Below are 23,266 nucleotides of genomic sequence, written 5' to 3' on the forward strand. Positions count from 1 at the left end.
CGCCTGCGACTGGGAATGTCCGACCTCTCCCATGGCTGGGATTCTCCGGCTTCGCCTGCGACTGGGAATGTCCAACCTCACCCGGGGCTGGGATTCTCTGACTTCGCTCGCAGCTGGGACTCTCCAACCTCGCTCGCGGCTGGGATTCTCTGGTCCCGCTGCAGTGAACAGAGATTTGGCTGAGCGTTAAATTATCTGTTTTCGCTGGCAGTGGTGGCAGGGCATGAACAGCCGGAGAATTCCGGCCTATGAATATAGGATCACCAAACAGTGCCAAATTGTTTGGAGGACCTGTGGTACCGGGTTAAAGGCAGTCCAACCAGGTCAGCATTTCAATCCACAACTCTCCACTTTCTTCTGAGTTCTCTTCAGGAAAAGAATGGGGGATGTGTCACAAACTGAATACATTGGATGAGGAGAGAGCAATTGCTAGATTTGGTTATGAGTAAATAAAACAATAGTAGCTATATGTTTATATGGTTTAAAGTTGAAGTAGAAAAGGAAATGACACAGGTTATATCCATGGAAACCATACATTTATCCTACCTTCCAATTCTCTATCCATGTTATTAGCCCAGTCACATTCTCATACACTCTCTTTTGTGACACTTATCGAATACCTTTTGGATATCCAAATACACTAGATCCACTACTTTCCCTTTATTCTCCCCACTTGTTAAATTCCCCAAAATCTCAAAACTCTGCCAAACATGATTTATCTTTCATATAACCATGGGGGCCCTGCCTAATTAGACTGATTTTAAAATGCCTTCTTAACACCTCCTCAGTAATGGAACCCAGCATTTTCTCCATTACTGATGTCAGGTTTAACTGGCCTGCAGTTTCCTGTTTCCTCTCTCCCTCTTAGTTTGAATAATAGGATGAAGTTTTCTATGTTCCAATCTTATTGGGACTGTTCCAGATTTCAGGGAATTTTGGAAGATCGCAACTAAGGAATCCACAATCTTAGCAGTTGTGTCTTTTGAACCCTAAGGTGTGGACATCATGTAGGTCACGGGGATTTAAAAGCTTTTCCATTAGTTTCCCTCGTACCAGCCTACTCATATTAATGACTTCACTCTCGTTAGCTCCTTAATTTCCCTGGTATTGTAGTTGTGTCTTCTGCTGTGAACACATTTTTAAACATTTCCTGAATGCCCATTGTAATTCCTCCAATCCAGGCCAACTGTTATTTTTGCTCCTCTCTTCCTGAGTTACTGAGACTGGAGGTGAGATTTCATGGCCTCGCCCGTCCGGAAACCGTAAAATCCTGCCAGAGGTCAACGGACCTTCCCATGTTCCGCTCCTCGCCCGCTCCAATTCCCATGGCAGGCAGGCCGGTAGAATTCCGGCATAGCTGTTTGTCTGAGGATTGGAGAGTGGTCAGCGTAAAAAGGTTTCAATACTAAGATAGCACTAACCTGGATAAACTGGGTTAATGTAACACTTATGGCTGAGGAAGTGCTAAAAAAGAAACATGTGCATTTACATAGCGCCTTTCACAACCAATGGACATCTGAAAGCAGCTTACAACCACTGAAGCCCTTCTGTCGTGTAGTCACTGTTGCAATGTAGGAAACGCAGCCAGCAATTTGCACACAGCAAGATCCCACAGGCAACTATATGATAATGACCAGCTAATCTGTTTTATCATGTTAGTTGAGGGTCCACTGAACTGTGAACAAGAGATTGGTGCAAGCCATGGGGGAATATACCAGTCGCGTGGGCTCCTCTGATGAATTATGTTGGGAGATTAAGTGAAAACCTCATTGAAATTCTCCCCCCAAAATTACAAAATCACCCAAACAAAAAGAAAACCAGCAATGATGTTCAGAACAGATTTGTGCTGACAACGTGACAGAATTGTTCGAGGAAGTGAAAGAGGGTGGGTGAGTAAATGCAGCAGATGTGGAGTACAGGGACTTCAGGAAGCCTTTGACTTGGTTCCTTAATTATTTTGTACATGACACAATTGGGGAAGGATAAGGAATAGCAACTTAAAAATTATTTAAGGGCAGAGACAGCCAGTCAGAGGTAAGGACAGTCTCTCACAGTCGAGGGTGGGTAAGCAGTGCCCACAATGTTCTGCTCTCACTGTGCACTAATCATTCAGGACTAGACCCAGGGCGACAGGGGGGGGTCTCCTAATTCACAAATGAATCTAACATTTGGAGGTTCAGCAAATCATTCTGAGGCCCAAAATAAGCAGCAAAGAAATATTAACAAGATGGTGGGATTGGCATTGGAATGTGGCAGATGGAATTCAATGGTGGCAAGTGTGAGGTGGTACATTTTGATTAAAAACTGTAATAATTATACTTTGGGGAGCGGAAGGAACCAACCCACCCGATAGCCCAAAGCATTTTCAGGAATTGAAGATTAATCTCCAGGAATAGACCAGGAGAAAAGTTGATGGCATTAAAATGTGTGAGGTTTTTACTTTCCCTTTGTACATTGTGAAAAGATATTGAAGCATGAGACACGCTGTAAAAGGACTGAGTAAGAGCGGAGCATCGTCCACAAGGGTATTAAAAGGCCGGTTGCTTTCCAAGGCCAGATGCCACGAGTATAGAGTGTGGGGGTTGGGTGGGTAGAGAACTCCAGGGTTACTGCCAGGCAGAGTAAAGTGGGAGGGGACAGGATTTGGAGGGTCAGCTTCGTAAGGTATTAAAAGTTAGACGGGAGATGGTGATGTTGAAGTAATCCAGGGACCCAGACTAATGCTCTGGGGACACGGGTTCAAATTCCACCACAGCAGCTGGTGAATTTAAATTCAATTAGCAAATCTGGAATTGAAAGTTAGTCTCAGTAATGGTGACTGTGATACTATTATCGATTTTCATTAAAAAAACAATCTGGTTCACCAATGTCCTTTAGGGAAGGAAATCTGCCATCCTTACCTGGTCTGGTCTACATGTGACTCCAGAGCCACAGCAATGTGGTTGACTCTTAACTGCCCTCTGAAATGGCCCAGCAAGCTACTCAGTTCATGGGCAATTAGGGATGGGCAACAAATGCTGCTCTTGTCAGTGTTACCCACATCCGATGAAAAGAGTAAGTCTTTTTTTAAAATTGACACCTCAAGTGGAAAAGGCCCTTAAAAAAATGGAAATCTGGCGCTAATGGGAAGAGATCTTGATGAATCTCGAGGAAAACCTCAGCAACAACACAGTGCAAGTACTGAGTGCAGGTTTTGGGCTCAACGTTATAACAAGAATATTGAGGAGAGAGCACAGATTCGCTTGGATGCTCCCTTGGTGTGAGGAAATATAAATACATTGGAAAGAGTTGGAAAACTGGGTCTGTCGGAGATTTGAAATGAGGAGGGATTATACAGAGCAGATGGAAACAGACTGTTCCCAGTGACTGAGAAGCCCAAGGGAGATTTAGATATAATATTTGGGACAGAGAACAGGAGGAAATCTATAACAGGGGATTCAGAGATCGTGGACTGCACTGCCAAATTAAATATTGAAACAGAGACCATGTCAACGGTTAAGAACAGAACTGATAGGTGATTGAAGGACCAAGGAAGACAGCAGCAGCACAGACTCATGGGAATTGAATACTGCTTCTGTGGAGGGTGAACCTCGATACAGGCGGGTGGAGGGTGAACCTCGATAAAAGTGGGTGGAGGGTGAACCTAGATACAGACAGGTTGAGCCTAATGATCTGTCTGCATGTTGGAATTTTCTAGGCAATTGTGATATAAGTTGGAAAACTCGCCATCGAGGGGCAGCTGATTGATCAGAGTGAGAGGGTGGGATTGATGGTGGGACATAATGGACAGCAGGTTATGGCTAAGTGTTTAACAATGCAGCAGGATTGATCAGAATATTCACTGTAATTTTGAGTGCACATTTGGATGCAAAGATATTTTGCCCATTGTGTCTGATGTGTGGTTGAGTGGAATTTTTATTAGCATGCAATTTTTGAATGTTTTCTGCTGATGATATATGCCACAAAGCTGAGATAGTGGCATTTCTGTCACAATATTTGAATCAATTTCCTGTTTTGATGATGGTGTTGAAATGACTATTCTAATTCAAGCTTTTATAAATCTCTCCCTGCAGCCAATGGACTGGAACGATGCAATTAGCTCCCAGCTTTAAGGAAATTACTGGCTCCCATCTAGCGGAAACCGTGCCATCTTGATAGAAGCAGCTGCCCCATGAGGAGTCTGAACATGTCCCACTCACAGCAGCTCCCCCTCCTACTCCTCCTGCTCCAGGCCATTCTCCTATCCTGCAGCAACCTGCCCAGTGCCAAGAAGGAGATTGCGATAGAGGGGGATCTCGTGATCGGGGGATTGTTCCCAGTCCATGAGAAAGGCAATGGTTTGGAAGATTGTGGAAGGATCAATGAACAACGTGGCATCCAACGGCTTGAGGCTATGCTGTTCGCATTGGATGTGATAAACAAGGACCCCAGCATTTTGCCCGGAATTAAGCTTGGAGCCCACATCCTGGACACCTGTTCCAAGGACACGTACGCTCTGGAACAGTCGCTGGAATTTGTGAGGTCCTCCCTGACAAAAGTGGACGAGACAGAATACATCTGCCCAGATGGGTCTTATGCCATCCATGATGACACAGCCTTTGCCATAGCTGGAGTCATTGGGGGCTCCTACAGTGACGTATCCATCCAGGTAAGGAACAAGTAGAACTTACCCCAAGGGGCAAGCAAGGAAACATGTTGAACTGTCAGCAAAGGAGACTGATTTTCTTTGATTTGATTTATTATTATTGTCACATATTAGTATACAGTGAAAAGTATTGTTTCTTGCATGTTATACACACAAAGCATACCGTTCATCGGGAAGGAAAGGAGAGAGTGCAGAATGAAGTGTTACAGTCATAGCTCGGGTATAGAGAAAGATCAACTTAATGCGAGGTAGGTCCATTCAAAAGTCTGACAGCAGCAGGGAAGAAGCTGTTCTTGAGTCGGTTGGTACGTGACCTCAGACTTTTGTATCTTTTCCCTGATGGAAGAAGGTGGAAGGGAGAATGTCCGGAGTGCGTAGGGTCCTTGATTATGTTGGCTGCTTTTCCAAGGCAGCAGGAAGGGTAGACTGTGTCAATGGATGGGAGATTGGTTTGAGAGATGGACTGGGCTTCATTCACGGCCCTTTGTAGTTTCTTGCGGTCTTGGACAGAGCAGGAGCTGTGATGTAACGAGAAATAATACTTTCTATGGTAGAACTTCATCTGTAGAAGTTGGTGAGAGTTGTAGCAGACATGCCAAGTTTCCTTAGTTTCCTGAGAAAGGTGGTGGGTTTTCTTAACTATAGTGTCAGCATGGAGGGATCAGGACAGGCTGTTGGTGATCTGGACACCTAAAAACCTGAAGCTAGACCATTTCTACTTCATCCCCATTGATGTAGACAGGGGCATGCCCTCCACTGCGCTTCCTGAAGTCAATGACTATCTCCTTCGTTTTGTTGATATTGAGGGAGAGATTATTGCCATTGTACCAGTTCACCAGATTCTCTATCTCTTTCCTGTATTCCATCTCGTCATTATTTGAGATCCGACCCACAACGGTGGTGTCATCAGCAAACTTGAAAATCGAGTTTGAGGGGAATTTGGCCACAAGTCATAAGTGTATAAGGAATATAGTAAGGGGCTGAGGACACCAACACTTTCATTGAGGTCACTGTTAGTACTTGAGAATATGCTTTGATGAATTGACTGCATTGTACACTGTCAGTAATCAGGGGTATTGATGGCAATGTTGAAGTTGTCAGTTCAGGTCCCACTCCAAAGCCATAAGAACATAATCTCGGCTGACACTCACACTGATGGAAGTGCTACCTTTCCGACATTCAAACAAAGCCCCAGAAAGATCCCATGGCACTTTGTGAAGGAGAGCAGGAGAGTTTTCCTGATGTACTGGTCAATATTTATCACTCAGCCAACATGACTAAAATTGCTATCTGGTGATTTTGGTGTTTTTGGGATCTTGCTTTGTACAAATTGGCTGCCAGAATTCCCCACATTAAAATAGTGAGCGGAATCTTACCAAAAAACGGCAAAGGTGGTCTGACTGAAAACCGACGTGTTTCTCTCCTGATCTTGTGGCACTTTGTCAAAAAAATCAGGGGGGGCGTGTTTCACGTTGTTCCATGTTGAGAGGCGGGGCCTAAACGCGCCGGTAAAACCCAGCTGCACTGAGACCCCCCCCACCACCCATGGCAGACCCAGATCAGGTTTAACAGCAGCCAGAGTTCCTTTGCATTTTTTCCTGAGCCTCTCTGTAAAGGTCACTTCATGTAATGTGCACCCTGAGCTGATTGGGCTGATAAGGGGCAAGAATGAAGCTCTTGCCCATCATCGGAGTTGAATTTGGTTGCCAACCAGTTGTGAAGACTCATGGGAGTGACACAAGTTGTCTGTGAAAAGTTGACTCTCTCCCGACGGGGCAATAACTGTCCTCTGTCACCAACCCATGGGTGGCACAGTGGCACATGGGCAGCATGGCGGCAAAGTGGTTAGCACTGCTGCCTCACAGCGCCAGGGACCCGGGTTCAATTACCAGCTTGGGCCACTGTCTGTGCAGCTGTGCAGAGTCTGCACGTTCTCCCTGTGTCTATGTGGGTTTCCTGCAGGTGCTCCGGTTTCCTTCCACAGTCCGAAAGATGTGCTAGTTAGGTGCATTGACCAAGCTAAAATCTCCCTACTGTGTATGCACATGGAAGGGGGGACCGACAGACAATCCACTCCTAACTTCAGCCAGTCCCTTATCTTCTGGCTAGACCTGGCTTTCCTCCTACATTGGTTTCACAAAAGTGAATGGTCAAACCTCTGACCCAGTGGTTGTGAATGCTGGAGGGCCAATTCAAGCTTTCTGTTGTGTGATGAGCAGCTTTTTATTCAGTAGGAGTTTCAGGAGGATGTGGAGTAAATGTGTGTAAGTGGGGCTGAGGGATATGTCAGCCATGATTTGCATGAAATGATAGAGCAGACTTGAGGAGCTGAATGGCCTACACCTGTTCCTATGCTGTTTACATGTTTCAGATCTTAGCATCGGTGGTGGCCACATATATTTTAAGCTGCCAATTACTGTCAAACGTATGAAATTTATTAAGCAGTAGGTCAGCAGGTACGAGCAGTGGGAGGTTGATGTAATACCTTGTGGTTAAACTAGTGGTTACTAATTAGTGCCCTCACTGAAGGGTTAATTAAAGGGAAGGCCATGATGCGAATAAACTGCTGCCTGATGTTGACTGTATTACTAAGGAGGAAAGTCTTCATACAGCCCTGTCAGGCTGCATGATATTGTGCATGAGCCCGCATACTGAAACCCTTTCACACTCTGGTGAGATAATGAGAAACAAAGAACTGGCTTCAAATGTTCTTAAAATAACTTTGTCAGCACAGTAGGAAACAGCTCAGTGATACTGCGCCACTGAGCAAACTCGTTCTGCTGAGAAGCCATTTAAGAGTCAAAGTTCTAGGTGAAAGGCCAAAACCAACAGTATATGACCTCTGACCAAAGGCCAAGGCCCACAGGACAAGGTTGCGGGTTAAGGGTCAAGGGTAACGGTCCATTACCTTGATAAGGTCAAGGCCTCTTCTGATGGACCTCAAATAAGAGCCAAGACCCACAGAGCAGGATCTTGAATGAAGGAACATAGAATGCCATTCGGCCCCTTGAGCCTGTTCCCCAACTCAATTAAATCATGACTGATCATTTGATTTGATTTATTATTGTCAAATATATTAACATACAGTGAAAAGTATTGTTTTTTGAGCGCTATGTAGACAAAGCATACCGTTCATAGAGAAGGAAACGAGCAAGTGCAGAAAATAGTGTTACAGTCATAGCTGGGGTGCAGAGAAAGATCAACTTAATGCAAGGTAAGTCCATTCAAAAGTCTGACAACAGCAGGGAACAAGCTGTTCTTGAGTTGGTTGGTACGTGACCTCAGACTTTTGTATCTTTTTCCCGAAGGAGGAAGGTGGAAGAGAGAACGTCTGGGGTGCGTGGGGTCCTTAATTATGCTGACTGCTTTGCCGAGGCAGCGGGAAGTGTAGACAGAGTCAATGGATGGGAGGCTGGTTTGCGTGATGGATTGGGCTACATTCACAACCTTTTGTAGTTCCTTGTGGTCTTGTGCAGAGCAGGAGTCATACCAAGCTGTGATACAACCAGAAAGAATGCTTTCTAAGGTGCTTCTGTAAAAGCTGGTGAGAGTCGTAGCGGACATGCCAAATTTCCTTAGTCTTCTGAGAAAGTAGAGGCGTTGATGGGCTTTCTTAACTATAGTGTCGGCATGGGGGGACCAGGACAGGTTGTTGGTGATCTGGACACCTAAAAACTTGAAGTCTCGACCCTTTCTACTTTATCTCCGTTGATGTAGACAGGGGCATGCTCTCCTTTATGTTTCCTGAAGTCGATGACAATCTCCTTAGTTTTGTTGACATTGAGGGAGAGATTATTGTTGCCGCACCAGTTACAAGATTCTCTATCTCATTCCTGTACTCTGTCTCGTCATTGTTTGAGATCCACTACGGTGGTGTCGTCAGCAAACTTGAAAATCGAATTGGAGGGGAATTTGTCCGCACAGTCATAGGTGTACAAGGAGGATAGTAGGTTGCTGAGAACACAGCCTTGTGGGGCACCGGTGTTGAGGATGATCGTGGAGGAGGTGTTGTTGCCTATCCTTACTGATTGTGGTCTGTGAGTTAGGAAGTTCAGGATCCAGTCGCAGAGGGAGGTGCCGAGGCCCAGGCCACGGAGTTTGGAGATGAGTTTCGTGGGAATAATAGTGTTGAAAGCTGAGCTGTCGTCAATAAATAGGAGTCTGACATAGGTGTCCTTGTTATCTAGATGTTCTAGGGTTGAGTGCAGGGCCAGGGAGATGGCGTCTGCAGTAGACCTGTTGCGGTGGTAGGCAAATTGTACTGGATCCAGGTAGTCCGGGAGGCTGGAATTGATTCGTGCAATGATTAACCTTTCGAAGCACTTCATAATGATGGATGTCAGAGCCACCGGCCGATAGTCATTAAGGCACGCTGCTTGGTTTTTCTTAGGCACCGGGATGATTGTTGTCTTTTTGAAGCAGATAGGGACCTCAGATTGTTATAAAGAGAGGTTGAAGATGTCTGTGAATACCTCCGCCAGCTGATCCACGCAGGACCTGAGTGCACGTCCGGGTACCCCCATCCATGCCAGTTGCTTTCCATGGGTTGACCTTCAAGAAAGCTGCTCTGACGTCTGCAATGGTGACCCCGGATACAGGTTCATCCAGGGCTTCCAGGGTGGAGGGCATGCTCTCACTGACCTCTTGCTCAAAACGGGTGTAGAATGCATTGAGCTCATCAGGGAGGAGTGCGTTGGAGCCGGCGATTTTACATGCCTTCATCTTGTAGCCTGTTATGTCTTGCAGACCTTGCCATAGTTGACGGGGGTCAGTGTGGTCAGCATGGGACTCTAGCTTGGTCTGATACTGTCTTTTGGCATCTTTGGTGGATCTCCTTAGATCGTATCTGGCTTTCTTGTATAGGTCAGGGTCGCTTGACTTGAACGCTTCAGACCTGGACTTCAGCAAGCAGTGGATATCCCTGTTTCCTAACTCCATCTATTTACCTTAGTTCCATAATCCTTCATGTTCTTGCCTAACAAAAATCTGTCTTTGGTTTTAAACTTTTCAGTTTACCCCCAGGTTCAACAGTTTTTTGGATAAGGGAGCTTGAGATTTCGACTTTCCTTAATGGGAGAAATGCTTTCTGACATCACTCCTGAATGGCCCATGCTAATCTTAAAGTTATTTCCTCTTAATCCAGTTTCTCTCCGTCTACCCTTTCGATTCACTTAATCAGTTCAAACACCTCAGTTATATCATCACTTCGCCTTCTATTCTTAAGGGCACAAGGCTGGCCTATGCAACCTGCCCTCACATGTGAAACCTTTTAAGCCCTAGTATTGTCTGCTTAACCTACACTACACCTCTCCAAATCCTTCTTATAACTGAACACAGTGCTCTAAATGAGGCCTAACCAATTCTTTACATAATTGGTGTGATATAACCCCAACTCTTTAAATCTTTAAGGTTAAAAACCAACATTTCAAGTTACACTATTTATTGCACCATCCAACCTACAACATCAAACGTAAATATATGCCTGTCGATTTCTTCGTCTAATCATTTATAAATGTAGATCCCTGGGGAACACCACTAATACCACTAACCTGTCTGGGGTGGCAGGTCTGTCATACGAGTTGAGATTAAGTCAGTTAGGATGATATTCACTGGAGTTTAGAAGAGTGAGAGGGGATCTCATAGAAACTTATAAAACTCCAACAAGGTTATACAGGGTAGATTCAGAAAGAATGTTCTCAATGGTGAGGGAGTCCAGAACCAGGGGTCATAGTTTGAGGATAAGGGGCAAAGCTTTCAAAACTGAGGTGAGGAGAAATTTCTTCACTCAAAGGGTGGTGAATGTGTGGAATTCACTATCACAGAATGTAGTTGAGGCCAAAATGTCTGATTTCAAGAAGATATTAGATATAGCTCTTGGTGCATAAGGGATCAAAGGATATGGGGGGAAGGGGGGATCAGGATATTGAATTCGATGATCAGCCATGATCAGAATGAATGGTGGAACAGGCTCGAAGGGCCGAATGGCCTAGTCCTGCTTCTAGTTTCTATGTTTCTAAGTATATTCTATTATCCCTACTCCATGTCTCCTCCCTCCCCTCACAATCCTTGCCTCCAATTCCATACATTCTGATATTTGCTAATGGGCTCTTATGTGGAATTTTATTGAATACCTTCTGGAAATCCATACAAACAACATTTGTCGACATCCTCTTAGCTACCACACTAATTACCGTTCACCAATTTCAGATAGTTTCGATAGACATGACATACCCTTTACAAATCCATGCCGATCTCTGGTCAGTTCATAGTTGTCCAAATGTTTTGCCATTCTCTTCCTAATAAAGGACAAAGGATCTGTGCTACACTCCCAGCGAATCAAAGAGTCACAGATAAGAGAATTGGTTAGCCATTGACATCTATGATAATGGAGATCCCACAGAAGAACAAGTGGTATTGTCCATTTTCTATTTTTGGATGCAGACACATCATACCACTTTGACCCTGTCTCTTGCAGTCAGATGTTGCCAGATTTGAGGGTGATAGAGCCTTATCCTGCTATCTCTATTCCTGTGTATTTCTGCGTGTTGTGATGTATCTCTGGTTCCGGTGTATCTCTGTGTGTCACAGTGTATCTCTGTGTGTCATGGTGTGTCTCTGTGTGTCGCGGTGTATCTCTGGTCCTGGTGTATCTCTGTGTGTCGCGGTGTATCTCTGTGTGTCATGGTGTGTCTCTGTGTGTCGCGGTGTATCTCTGTGTGTCATGGTGTGTCTCTGTGTGTCGCGGTGTATCTCTGATCCTGGTGTATCTCTGTGTGTCATGGTGTGTCTCTGTGTGTCGCGGTGTATCTCTGTGTGTCATGGTGTGTCTCTGTGTGTTGTGGTATATCTCTGTGTGTCGCGGTGTATCTCTGATCCTGGTGTATCTCTGTGTGTTGCGGTGTATCTCTGTGTGTCGCGGTGTATCTCTGTGTGTTGTGGTGTTTCTCTGGTCCCAGTGTACCTCTGTGAGTGCTCATGTATCTCAGTGTGTCACGGTGTATCTCTCATCCTGGTGTATCTCTGGTCCTGGTGTATCTCTGTGTGTTGCGGTGTATCTCTGTGTGTCGCGGTGTATCTCTGATCCTGGTGTATCTCTGTGTGTCGCGGTGTATCTCTGATCCTGGTGTATCTCTGTGTGTTGCGGTGTATCTCTGTGTGTCGCGGTGTATCTCTGTGTGTTGTGGTGTTTCTCTGGTCCCAGTGTACCTCTGTGTGTGCTCATGTATCTCAGTGTGTCACGGTGTATCTCTCATCCTGGTGTATCTCTGGTCCTGGTGTATCTCTGTGTGTTGCGGTGTATCTCTGTGTGTTGCGGTGTATCTCTGTGTGTCATGGTGTATCTCTGTGTGTCGCGGTGTATCTCTGGTCCTGGTGTATCTCTGTGTGTCGCGGTGTATCTCTGGTCCTGGTGTATCTCTGTGTGTTGCAGTGTATCTCTGTGTGTCGCGGTGTATCTCTGTGTGTTGTGGTGTTTCTCTGGTCCCAGTGTACCTCTGTGTGTGCTCATGTATCTCAGTGTGTCACGGTGTATCTCTCATCCTGGTGTATCTCTGGTCCTGGTGTATCTCTGTGTGTTGCGGTGTATCTCTGTGTGTCGCGGTGTATCTCTGGTCCTGGTGTATCTCTGTGTGTTGCGGTGTATCTCTGTGTGTTGCGGTGTATCTCTGTGTGTCATGGTGTATCTCTGTGTGTCGCGGTGTATCTCTGGTCCTGGTGTATCTCTGTGTGTTGCGGTGTATCTCTGTGTGTTGTGGTGTTTCTCTGGTCCCAGTGTACCTCTGTGTGTGCTCATGTATCTCAGTGTGTCACGGTGTATCTCTCATCCTGGTGTATCTCTGTGTATCCTGGGTGTATCTCTGTGTGTCGCGGTGTATCTCTGTGTGTCGTGGTGTATCTCTGTGTATCCTGGGTGTATCTCTGTGTATCCTGGGTGTATCTCTGTGTATCCTGGGTGTATCTCTGTGTATCCTGGGTGTATCTCTGTGTATCCTGGGTGTATCTCTGTGTATCCTGGGTGTATCTCTGTGTATCCTGGGTGCATCTCTGTGTATCCTGGGTGTATTTCTGTGTGTCGCGGTGTATCTCTGTGTGTCGCAGTGTATCCCTGCATGTCGCGGTGTATCGTTGTGTGTCGCAGTTTATCTCTGTGTATCTCTGTGTGTTGCGGTGTATCTCTGTGTGTCGCGGTGTATCTCTGTGCGTCGCGGTGTATCTCTGGGTGTCGCGGTGTTTCTCTGTGTGTCGCGGTGTATCTCTGGTCCTGGTGTATCTCTGTGTGTTGCGGTGTATCTCTGTGTGTCGCGGTGTATCTCTGTGTGTTGTGGTGTTTCTCTGGTCCCAGTGTACCTCTGTGTGTGCTCATGTATCTCAGTGTGTCACGGTGTATCTCTCATCCTGGTGTATCTCTGTGTATCCTGGGTGTATCTCTGTGTGTCGCGGTGTATCTCTGCGTGCCGCGGTGTATCTCTGTGTGTCCCGGTGTATTTCTGTGTGTCCCGGTGTATTTCTGTGTGTCGCGGTGTATCTCTATGTGTCGCGGTGTATCTCTGTGCGTCTCGGTGTACCTCTGTGTGCTGTGGTGTATCAGTGTGTGTCGCGGTGTATCTCTGTGTGTCATGGTGTATCTCTGTCGCAGTGTATCTCTGTGTGTCCCGGTGTATCTCTGTGTGTCATGGTGTATCTCTGTGTGTCATGGTGTATCTCTGGTCCTGGTGTATCTCTGTGTGTTGCGGTGTATCTCTGTGTGTCCCAGTGTATCTCTGTGTGTCCCAGTGTATCTCTGTGTGTCCCAGTGTATCTCTGCATGTTGTGGTGTATCTCTGTGTGTCGCGGTGTATCGCTGTGTGTCGCGGTGTATCACTGTGTGGCACGGTGTATCTCTGTGTGTCCTGGTGTATCTCTGTGTGTTGCTGTGTATCTCTGTATGTTGCGGTGTATCTCTGTCTATTGTGGTGCATCTCTGTGTGTCACAGTGTATCTCTGTGTGTCACGGTGTATCACTGTGTGGCACGGTGTATCTCTGTGTGTTGCGTTGTATCTCAGTGTGTTGCGGTGTATCTCTGTGTGTCCCAGTGTATCTTTGTGTGTCCTGTGTATCTCTGTGTGGCACAGTGTATCTCAGTGTGTTGCGGTGTATCTCTGTGTGTTGCGGTGTATCTCTGTGTATTGCAGTGTATCTCTTTGTGTCGCAGTGTATCACTGTGTGAGGCGCTGTATCTCTGTGTATTGCGGTGTATCTCTGTGTGTTGCGGTGAATCTCTGTGTATTGCGGTGTATCTCTGTGTGTTGCGGTGAATCTCTGTGTATTGCGGTGTATCTCTGTGTATTGCGGTGTATCTCTGGGCATCCTGGTCCCTTGGTCAGTCCGTCATTCAACATCACAGAAACAGACTGTAAGGTCAAAGAAACATGCTGTTTGATTCAAACAATTGCTGGGATGTACCTGACATCATACCAGCTCTGGAAATCATACATGACGTTGCTCAATTGTGTGGTAGAGTGAATATCTTTTTGGACTGACACAGCATCCTGTTATTGGAAAATACCCCTCAGATAGCTGCTGCCTGTTAGCAGTGTGTCCCAGCGACTGTCTGATGGAATCAAACAGCGTGCTCCTTCAATATTCATGTGTTTATTCTGATGAGTGCCCAGTGAAAAGCGTCAGGAACAGGAATCTCTTTTCATTGAGCCCACAACAATTCCTCTTCCTTCTGCTGAGATACTCTTGGTGATAGAGATTGAACTTCCCCACCCAGAGTACAGTCTGTACCACTCGCTCAGTGTATCCTCCAAGTCATGCCCAACAGTGGGTTCCTGTCCTAGTTCTTAACTAATTTCTTTGTTTTTCTTGTGAATAAAGGAGGATTAAGAAGAATAACATGACATAATGTGTGCAGAAAGTATGGCACCAGGCTTGGCAGATGCTGCCCTCTCCTGGTAGCTGGTGTACAGTCTCAATACAACCGCACAAAGCTGTGGGCCACACGCCTTGCACTGTGACACCTGGCCATTGCAGTTTGTGGGAGCTTGCTGTGTACAAATTTCAACAGTATTTCAATGACTGTAAAGCGTCTGGACTGTCCTCAGCTGGTGCAAGATGCAGAGGGTGGAACTGGTCTTCGGAAGCAGGGAAAAACAGAGTGGCGGTGAATAACTAGCCCATTGGAGCAGCTTTCAATATCCATTCATTTAGAAAATATTGACAAGATTTTTACTTTCAAACCAAGCGATAGAGATTCCAGGAAAGAGTTTTCCAATGAGAGCTAGAACGATTGTGCTGTGAACTTCAACAGGAAGTGGTTTCAGGCCTAGTGCAGAATCCGATCCTGACTCACTCTGAACCCTGTCCGAGCTGTGGGTAGAGACCAGTTTCCAGCCCACCAGCTTTAAATATTAAAAGTCTTCCTGTTAATCTGTCTCTGCTCACTTATGAGGCCACCTTGTTTGGAGCTCACACACACAGGGAGGGCCCAGGCCACAGGGAGCAGTGCTGGGTGCGGGAGCAGGAGGTTACCAAGTCTGTACAATGGGGAGCTCAGGACAAGATCATACCAGCTGTGGACTGCCCGCTTCGGAGCTCAACCAACAGGAGGAGGGGGTACTTGGCTTGTTGCAGACCCCTGAGTTTGGGTGGGTGGGGAGTGGGGGGAGCTGCTGCTTGGTGACAGAAAGTGTTGGGGTTTTCATTCCCACCAATCAATCCCCTCGCTTGCTGGCTGGGAACGTTCCCTCAGAGACACTCTGAAACTAGCATCACCACTAGATCTGTGGATGTGAGATGTCCTCTGCCCCCAATAACGCTATGGCAATGGATAGTGGGAGCATCTCACAGGAATTTCATGGACAATAGCTTTGGAGACATTTATTGCGACAAAAGAAGGAATATGGAGTTTTTGGAATCTTACCTTCCTGATGTGCAGGGATATGATAGATGCAGATTGAGCATGCTCAGAATACATCCTGTTACCAACTTGTCAATATTGAGGAAACACTTTACCCCTATTAACCCCAACACCAGACATCTCACTGTCTGTGTACCGATAGGGATACCTATCCCACTGTTTGTGTACCGATAGATTCCCATTCCACTGTGTGTGTACCGAGAGGGATACCAATCCCACTGTCTGTGTACCAATAGTCAGTAAGAAGTTTAACAACACCAGGTTAAAGTCCAACAGGTTTATTTGGTAGCAAAAGCCACACAAGCTTTCGGAGCTCCAAGCCCCTTCTTCAGGTGAGTGGGAATTCTGTTCACAAACAGAGCATATAAAGACACAGACTCAATTTATATGAATAATGGTTGGAATGCGAATACTTACAGCTAATCAAGCCTTTAAGATACATCTTAAAGACTTAAAGACTTGATCTTAAATGATCTTAAAGACTTAAGATCTTAAAGTATCTTAAAGACTTGATTAGCTGTAAGTATTCGCATTCCAACCATTATTCATGTAAATTGAGTCTGTGTCTTTATATGCCCTGTTTGTGAACAGAATTCCCACTCACCTGAAGAAGGGGCTTGCAGCTCCGAAAGCTTGTGTGGCTTTTGCTACCAAATAAACCTGTTGGACTTTAACCTGGTGTTGTTAAACTTCTTACTGTGTTTACCCCAGTCCAACGCCGGCATCTCCATATCATGACTACCGATAGATTCCCATCCCACTGTCTGTGTACTGATAGATTTGCATCCACTGTCTGTGTACTGATAAAGATTCCCATCCCATCATTTGTGTACCGATAGGGATTTCCATGCCACAGCCTATGTACCGATAGCGATTCCCATCTCACTGTCTGTGTGCCGATAGGGATTTCCATCCCACTGCCTGTGTACCGATAGGGATTCCCATCTCATTGTCTGTATACCGATAGGGATTCCCATCTCACTGTCTGTATACCGATAGGGATTCCCATCTCACTGTCTGTATACCGATAGGGATTCCCATCTCATTGTCTGTGTACCGATAGTGATTCCCATCCCACTGTTTGTATACCGATAGAGATTCCCATCCCACTGATGTGTACCGATAGAGATTCCCATCTCATTGTCTGTGTACCGATAGTGATTCCCATCCCACTGTTTGTATACCGATAGAGATTCCCATCCCACTGTTGTGTACCGATAGGGATTCCCATCTCATTGTCTGTGTACCGATAGGGATTCCCATCCCACTGTTTGTGTACCGATAGGGATTCCCATCCCACTGTTGTGTACCGATAGGGATTCCCATCTCATTGTCTGTGTACCGATAGGGATTCCCATCTCACTGTTTGTATACCGATAGAGATTCCCATCCCACTGTTGTGTACCGATAGGGATTCCCATCTCATTGTCTGTGTACCGATAGGGATTCCCATCTCACTGTCTGTATACCGATAGGGATTCCCATCCCACAAATGCATTTAGATATAGTAATAATATATCACCTATATCCCAGTGCCTTAAGCTATACTATCCGACTGTGGGCTGGATGCTGACATTTAAGTATCACTCATCAAGGCTTTGGAATCCTTTCATTTGCTTTGTAGAGGAAATCAGCCATAGCAAAAGAGGAAGAACATATATAGAGGTGTGGCAGCGTGGTCCCTTTAAGGGGGCATTCCCTGAGTGTCACATGAACGAGCCAGACACTAGCTGAGCCAATCGGGTGCGAGGGTGTCTATCCCACGATGGGGAGGATCCTCAGTTGGAGCCAGGGAGGAGTGCTGTACAGTCACATAGTTAATTCTGTCTGACCATTTATTGTAAATACTTATTTTTCAATGGGAATAAAGTCTTTGTTACTTTGAGCTACATCACATTGTGCTCGATTTATCACAAGGGGGAGTCCCTTTATATTCAATAATCACATCGGAAGAGGAAATCCTAGAAATCTTGAGTAAGTGGGTTGGAGATGGGGAATGTGAAATACTTCCTCATGATCTATCTCCTCCTAGTATTTTCTGATTGGAATGGAGTTGACCCAGTGACACGTTGTATTGCTGGATGTAAAGTTTTCTGAATCAAATCCCATTGTAGAGTCATTGGAGGTTTTCTCTGTGTGAGTTGGAGGATGTCATGCTGGGCTCGGGGTCATTGGGTCAACACTGCCACTGCTCAGATACCTGCACTGGGGACATTACAATAGGGATATAGAGACCAGGACCATCCACTTTCAGGTATTGGATAATTACTTAGACTAGCTTGTCATATTCCTAAGGTTAGACATCTCCAAAGCATCCATTGAATGGAAACCTTCCAGTTTATTTAGCCAATGGGGTTTGACGTGAGGACCTTGAGCTCTACATGGGTGCTCTTCCCCGAGCCTTGCAGACTTGCTATCCCCTCCATTGATGAGTATTGTGTGTACAGTTCCTTCTTTTCACAGGAATAGTCACGGATTAAGTTGTCCTTAAAATATATAGCACCTGTGCTCTGATAATGCATCGATGGATTGTATGAGCAAATATATCCCAAGGTGGCTTGGAAGAATTGAGTGAAAAATCTTAAAACAGTGAGAATGGCCGTTAGGATGCGAAGAGCTTATCTTGTTACAGAAATCAGCCTACAACAGATTATTTTGTGAATTGGAGGGAGCAAAGACAGGTCTCCTCTATAGGGTTGCCAACTGTGTTTGAATGTATTCCTGGAGTTTTCAGCACATGACCTGCCCCCCACACTCTAGCCATTAGTCAGCCAGTACATCCAATCCTTGTGACGTACTGACTTCCTAATGGGCGGCACGGTGGCACAATGGTTCGCACTGCTGCCTCACAGCACCAGGGACCTGGGTTCGATTCCTGGCTTGGGTCACTATCTGTGCAGAGTTTGCATGTTCTCCCCGTGTCTGCATGGGTTTCCTCCGGGTGCTCCAGTTTCCTCCCACAGTCTGAAAGATGTGCTGGTTAGGTGCATTGACCTGAACAGGCACTGGAGTGTGGCGACTAGGGGATTTTCACAGTAACTTCATTGCAGTGTTAATGTAAGCCTACTTGTGACACTAATAAATACACTTTAAAATTTTAAAGAACAATTAGACACATTATCCAATTGAATGATGCCATTCTCCCCATTTTCAATATTTTAATATCTGGTAAATGACGGAAAATGACAAAATAAAATGGCCAGGATTCTCCCAAAACAAAACTAAGTGCCCAACAGGCGGGAAAATGGGAGGTTTTTCTGCCTGTTTTTGGGAACATTTAGTGAGCAAATGTTCAGAATGCCTCAGGGAGATTCACACTGGTAAGTGGAGGCACGGAACCTCATCCCACTGGAGAGGCCAGAATCAGTGCACTGAGCGAATGCGCACTGCCACCCGTCCCCCCCCCCCCCCCCCCCCCCCCCCCCCCCCATCACCAGCCTCCTGATGGCTGCCCTACTGATTGTTTCCCAATGCCCCTCACCCAGATCACCGACCTCCCCGACCCCACCTCGGGCCAGCCCCATGTGCCATCCCTGACCATTACCCCCCAAGGCCAGCCCGACCCCCCATGGCCAGCTCTGACTTCCCATGGCCATCCCGGCCACCGCCCCATGGCCAGCCCTGACCACCCCCACATGGCCAGCCCTGACTCCCCAACGGCCAGCCCTGACCAGCCCCCATGGCCAGCCCCAACTACCCCCCCATGGCCAGCCCTGATCCCCCCCCCCCCCCCCCCCCCCATCACCCCCATGGCCAGACCTGACCACCTCCCCCATTCCCCCATGGCCAGCCCCACATTGGCCAGCCCGATTGTGCCCCCCCCCCCCCACCCAACCCCCCCCCCACATTGGCCAGCCCTGACCACACACCCCCATGTCCACTGGCACTGTGAGGGTACCAGTTGGCATAGACCGAGGGGCACCACCCCCTGCCCTGACCTCCGAGGGGACCACAATGGCCGTTTTCCCCACCAGTGGGGTGATCACACCTGATTTCCATTGATAGGGACTGGACGTAAACCTGCTGGTGGGAACCTCTCCCAGTGAGGGGGGTGCGGGGGGGGGGGGGGGGGGCAGGGGAGGGGGTGGTACAGACACTAGTGGGCCCGGAGATTACTGTCCTGTGCTCGCTAATCATATTGAAATTGGAATTTCACTATGGTACTCAGCCTTGTGCCGATTTGCAGCGTGGGGCTGCTAACGTCTAAAAACATTGCCTGGGAGACTCGCAATCAGCCGGATGCCGGTCACGTGTCCTACTACAGGCCTCCCCGCTGATATCTTCTGGCCTGCTGCGCTGCTCGAGTCGGGAGAATCCTGGCCAATCTTTTTAATGCCAGGGTTGCACACAACAGTATCCTAGGGGTTAATCTTCAATTCATAGAATAGAATCCCTGCAGTGTAAAAGGAAGCCATTCGGCCCATCAAGCCTGCACCAACAACAATCCCACCGAGGCCCTATCCCTGTAATCCCATGTATATATATCATACTAATCCCCTGACAGAAAGGGGCAATTTAGCACGGCCAATCCACCTAACCTGCACATCTTTGGAGTGTGGGAGGAAACCCCATGCAGGAGAATGTGCAAACTCCACGCAGACAGTCACCTGAGGCCAGAATTGAACCCGAGGCCCTGGTGCTGTGAGGCAGCAGTACTAACCACTGTGCCACAGTGCTGCTCCAATTCCTGGAGGCTTCAGGCCAATCCTGGAGTGTTAGCAACCCAACTCCTTGAACATACTTTGGTTGAAGTATTAGGTTCTGTAGGAATATTGGGGCTTGTCAGTGTGTTGGGCTTTGTAGGGATGTTGTGGCTAGGCCATGGTGTAGTTGTTGTTACATTTGCAGCAATATTGGGTGTGTGGGAATTTTGGTATCTGTAGGAATGCTGCACTCAAGGAAGGTTGTGTGTGTGTTTAATTGTCACAATAGGGATATCTGAATTTGTAGGAATGTTGGCATCAATAGGAATGCTGGGAATTGTAGAACTTTGAGATCTGAAGGAATGTTGGTGTGTGTAAGAATATTGGTGTGTGTAGGGATGTTGGTGTGTGTAGGGATGTTGGCGTGTGTAGGGATGTTGGTGTGTGTAAGAATGTTGGTGTGTGCAAGAATATTGGTGTGTGAAGGGATGTTGGTGTGTGTAAGAATGTTGGTGTGTGTAAGAATGTTGGTGTGTGCAAGAATATTGGTGTGTGTAGGGATGTTGGTGTGTGTAGGGATGTTGGCGTGTGTAAGAATGTTGGTGTGTGTAAGAATGTTGGTGTGTGCAAGAATATTGGTGTGTGAAGGGATGTTGATGTGTGTAGGGATGTTGGTGTGTGTAAGAATATTGGTGTGTGTAAGAATATTGGTGTGTGTAGGGATGTTGGTGTGTGTAAGAATGTTGGTGTGTGTAGGGATGTTGGTGTGTGTAAGAATGTTGGTGTGTGTAAGAATGTTGGTTTGTGTAGGGATGTTGGTGTGTGTAAGAATGTTGGTTTGTGTAGGGATGTTGGTGTGTGTCAGGATTCTATTCCATTTTGTAGGAATGTTGGAGGTTGTAATGTGCTATTTGGGTTGTTGTGATAACGTGGGAATATTTGGATGTTTGGTGATGTCAGGATCAGTAGGATGTTGGTTTCTGTCGGAATGTTATGGTTAGCGGGAGAATTGGTGCATGTTGGAATGTTGGGGTGTATCGGAGTGTTGGGAGTGTGTGGGATATTTCGGATTGTGTCAAAATGCTTGGTTATAGGAATGTTGATGTTTCTTGGAACAGGGAGGTTGTAGGAATGTCAGGATGTGGGGAATGATGGGGTTTGTGGGAATGTTGCATTATGTGAGAATGTTGGAATGAGAAAATTGCAGGAATGTTGATGTTTGTATGAAGATTTTGATGTGTTGGAATGTATTGGTGTGTGTAGAAAATTAGTGCTGAAAGATTATTGGGATCTATAAGGAATTTTGGGCTCTTGAGGATCACTGGGGTCTGTAGAATGTGGATGTTTTTGTTATACTCAGACTGAAAACATTTTGGGTCTTGTAGAGTTGTTGGGGTCTGTAGGAATGTTTGGAATTGTAGGAACATTGGGGTTTAGAAGCTGCTGTCAAAGGAGCCTTAGCAAGTACATTGTGTAAATGGCACTCACGGCAGCCACTGTGCATCGGTGGTGCCAATCAAGCAGGCTGCTTTGTCCTGGATGGTGTCAAGTTTCTTGAGTGTTGTTGGAGCTGCACCCATCCAGGCAAATGGTTAGTATTCCACTACTCCTGACTTGTACATTGTAGATGATGGATATTCTTTTGGGGAGTCAGGAGGTGAATTACTCACTGCAGCATTCCTAGCCTCTGACCTGCTCTTGTAGCCACTGTTTGTATATGGCTAGTCCAGTTCAGTTTCTGGTCAATGGTAACTCTCAGGATGTTGTGAGTGGGAGATTCAGCGATGATGATACCATTGAATGTCATGGGGAAATGGTTACATTCTTTCTTGTTGGAAATGGTCATTGCCTATCACTTGTGTGTCGCAAATGTTACTTATCATTTATCAGCCAAGCTTGGATATTGTCCAGGTCTTGCTGTATTTAGACAAGGACTGCATCCTCCAGAATCTGAGGAGTCACAAATTATGCTGAACATTGCATATTCATCAGCGAACATTGACAAAAAGTTATTGATGAAGTAGCTGAAGATGTGCGGCACGGTAGCACAGTGGTTAGCACTGCTGCTTCACAGCTCCAGGGACCCTGGGTTCGATTCCCGGCTTGGGTCACTGTCTGTGTGGAGTTTGCACATTCTCCTTGTGTCTGCGTGGGTTTCCTCCAGGTGCTCCGGTTTCCCCCCACAGTCCAAAGATGTGCGGGTTAGGTTGATTGGCTATGCTAAAATTGCCCTTAGTGTCCTGAGATGCGTAGGTTAGAGGGATTAGTGGGTAAATATGTAGGGATATGGGGGTAGGGCCTGGGTGGGATTGTGTTTGGTGCAGACTCGATGGGCCGAATGGCCTCTTTCTGTGCTGTAGGGTTTCTATGATAACTCTATGATTTCTATGGTTCAACCTCAGAACCTACCCTGAGGAACTCCTGCAACAATGTCCTGAAGCTGAGATTATTGGCTCCAACAATTGCAATCATTTTCCTTTGTTGACTCCAATCAGTGGAGAGTTTTCACCTTGATTCCATTGACTCCAGTTTTACTCGGGCTCCTTGTTGCCACACTCGATCAAATGCTGCCTCAATGTCAAGGGCTGTTACTCTCACCTCACCTCTGGAATTCAGCTCTTTTGTCCATGTTTGAACCAAGACTGTAATGAGGCCAGGAGCTGAGTGACCCTGACAGAACCCAAACTGAACAGGTTACTGCTGAATAAATGTAGATATTATAGACAAAACATATCTGGACAATGTTCCACATTGTTAGGCAAATGCCAGTGTGCCTGATGCCTGGAAAAGCTAGAACAGCAAGTATGTGGAAATGTTAGGAGGAGTCATAATGTTGGAGTGTGTAGGAAGGTTGGGTCTATAACAATTATGGGACGTGAGCAACTGTAGTGTTCTGTAGGAATGTTGACATCTGTAGAAATGTTTGGAATGTAGGAAAGGTACAGGCCAGTAGGAATTTTTGGATTTTGTAGGAAAGACATCTTGTATGATAATGTTTAGGTGCGAAGGAATGTTGGAGTGTGTGGGAATGTTGGAGTGTGTGGGAATGTTGGAGTGTGTTTGAGAATGTCGGAGTA

At 46.4% G+C, this 23,266-nt stretch overlaps 1 protein-coding gene across 1 annotated transcript in view; it reads left to right on the plus strand.

Moving 5' to 3' along the window:
- Positions 1 to 4,393: 4,393 nt before the first annotated feature.
- Positions 4,394 to 23,266, plus strand: part of grm2a (glutamate receptor, metabotropic 2a) — a 34,466-nt gene continuing 15,593 nt past the window's right edge. Inside the window, exon 1 of the mRNA XM_078203070.1 lies at positions 4,394 to 4,648. Coding sequence (XP_078059196.1) covers positions 4,394 to 4,648 — 255 coding nt within the window. The remainder of the gene's footprint in view (positions 4,649 to 23,266) is intronic.

The sequence above is a fragment of the Mustelus asterias genome, chromosome 3 (genome assembly GCF_964213995.1).
Source record: "Mustelus asterias chromosome 3, sMusAst1.hap1.1, whole genome shotgun sequence".
NCBI classification, from domain to species: Eukaryota; Metazoa; Chordata; class Chondrichthyes; order Carcharhiniformes; family Triakidae; genus Mustelus; species Mustelus asterias.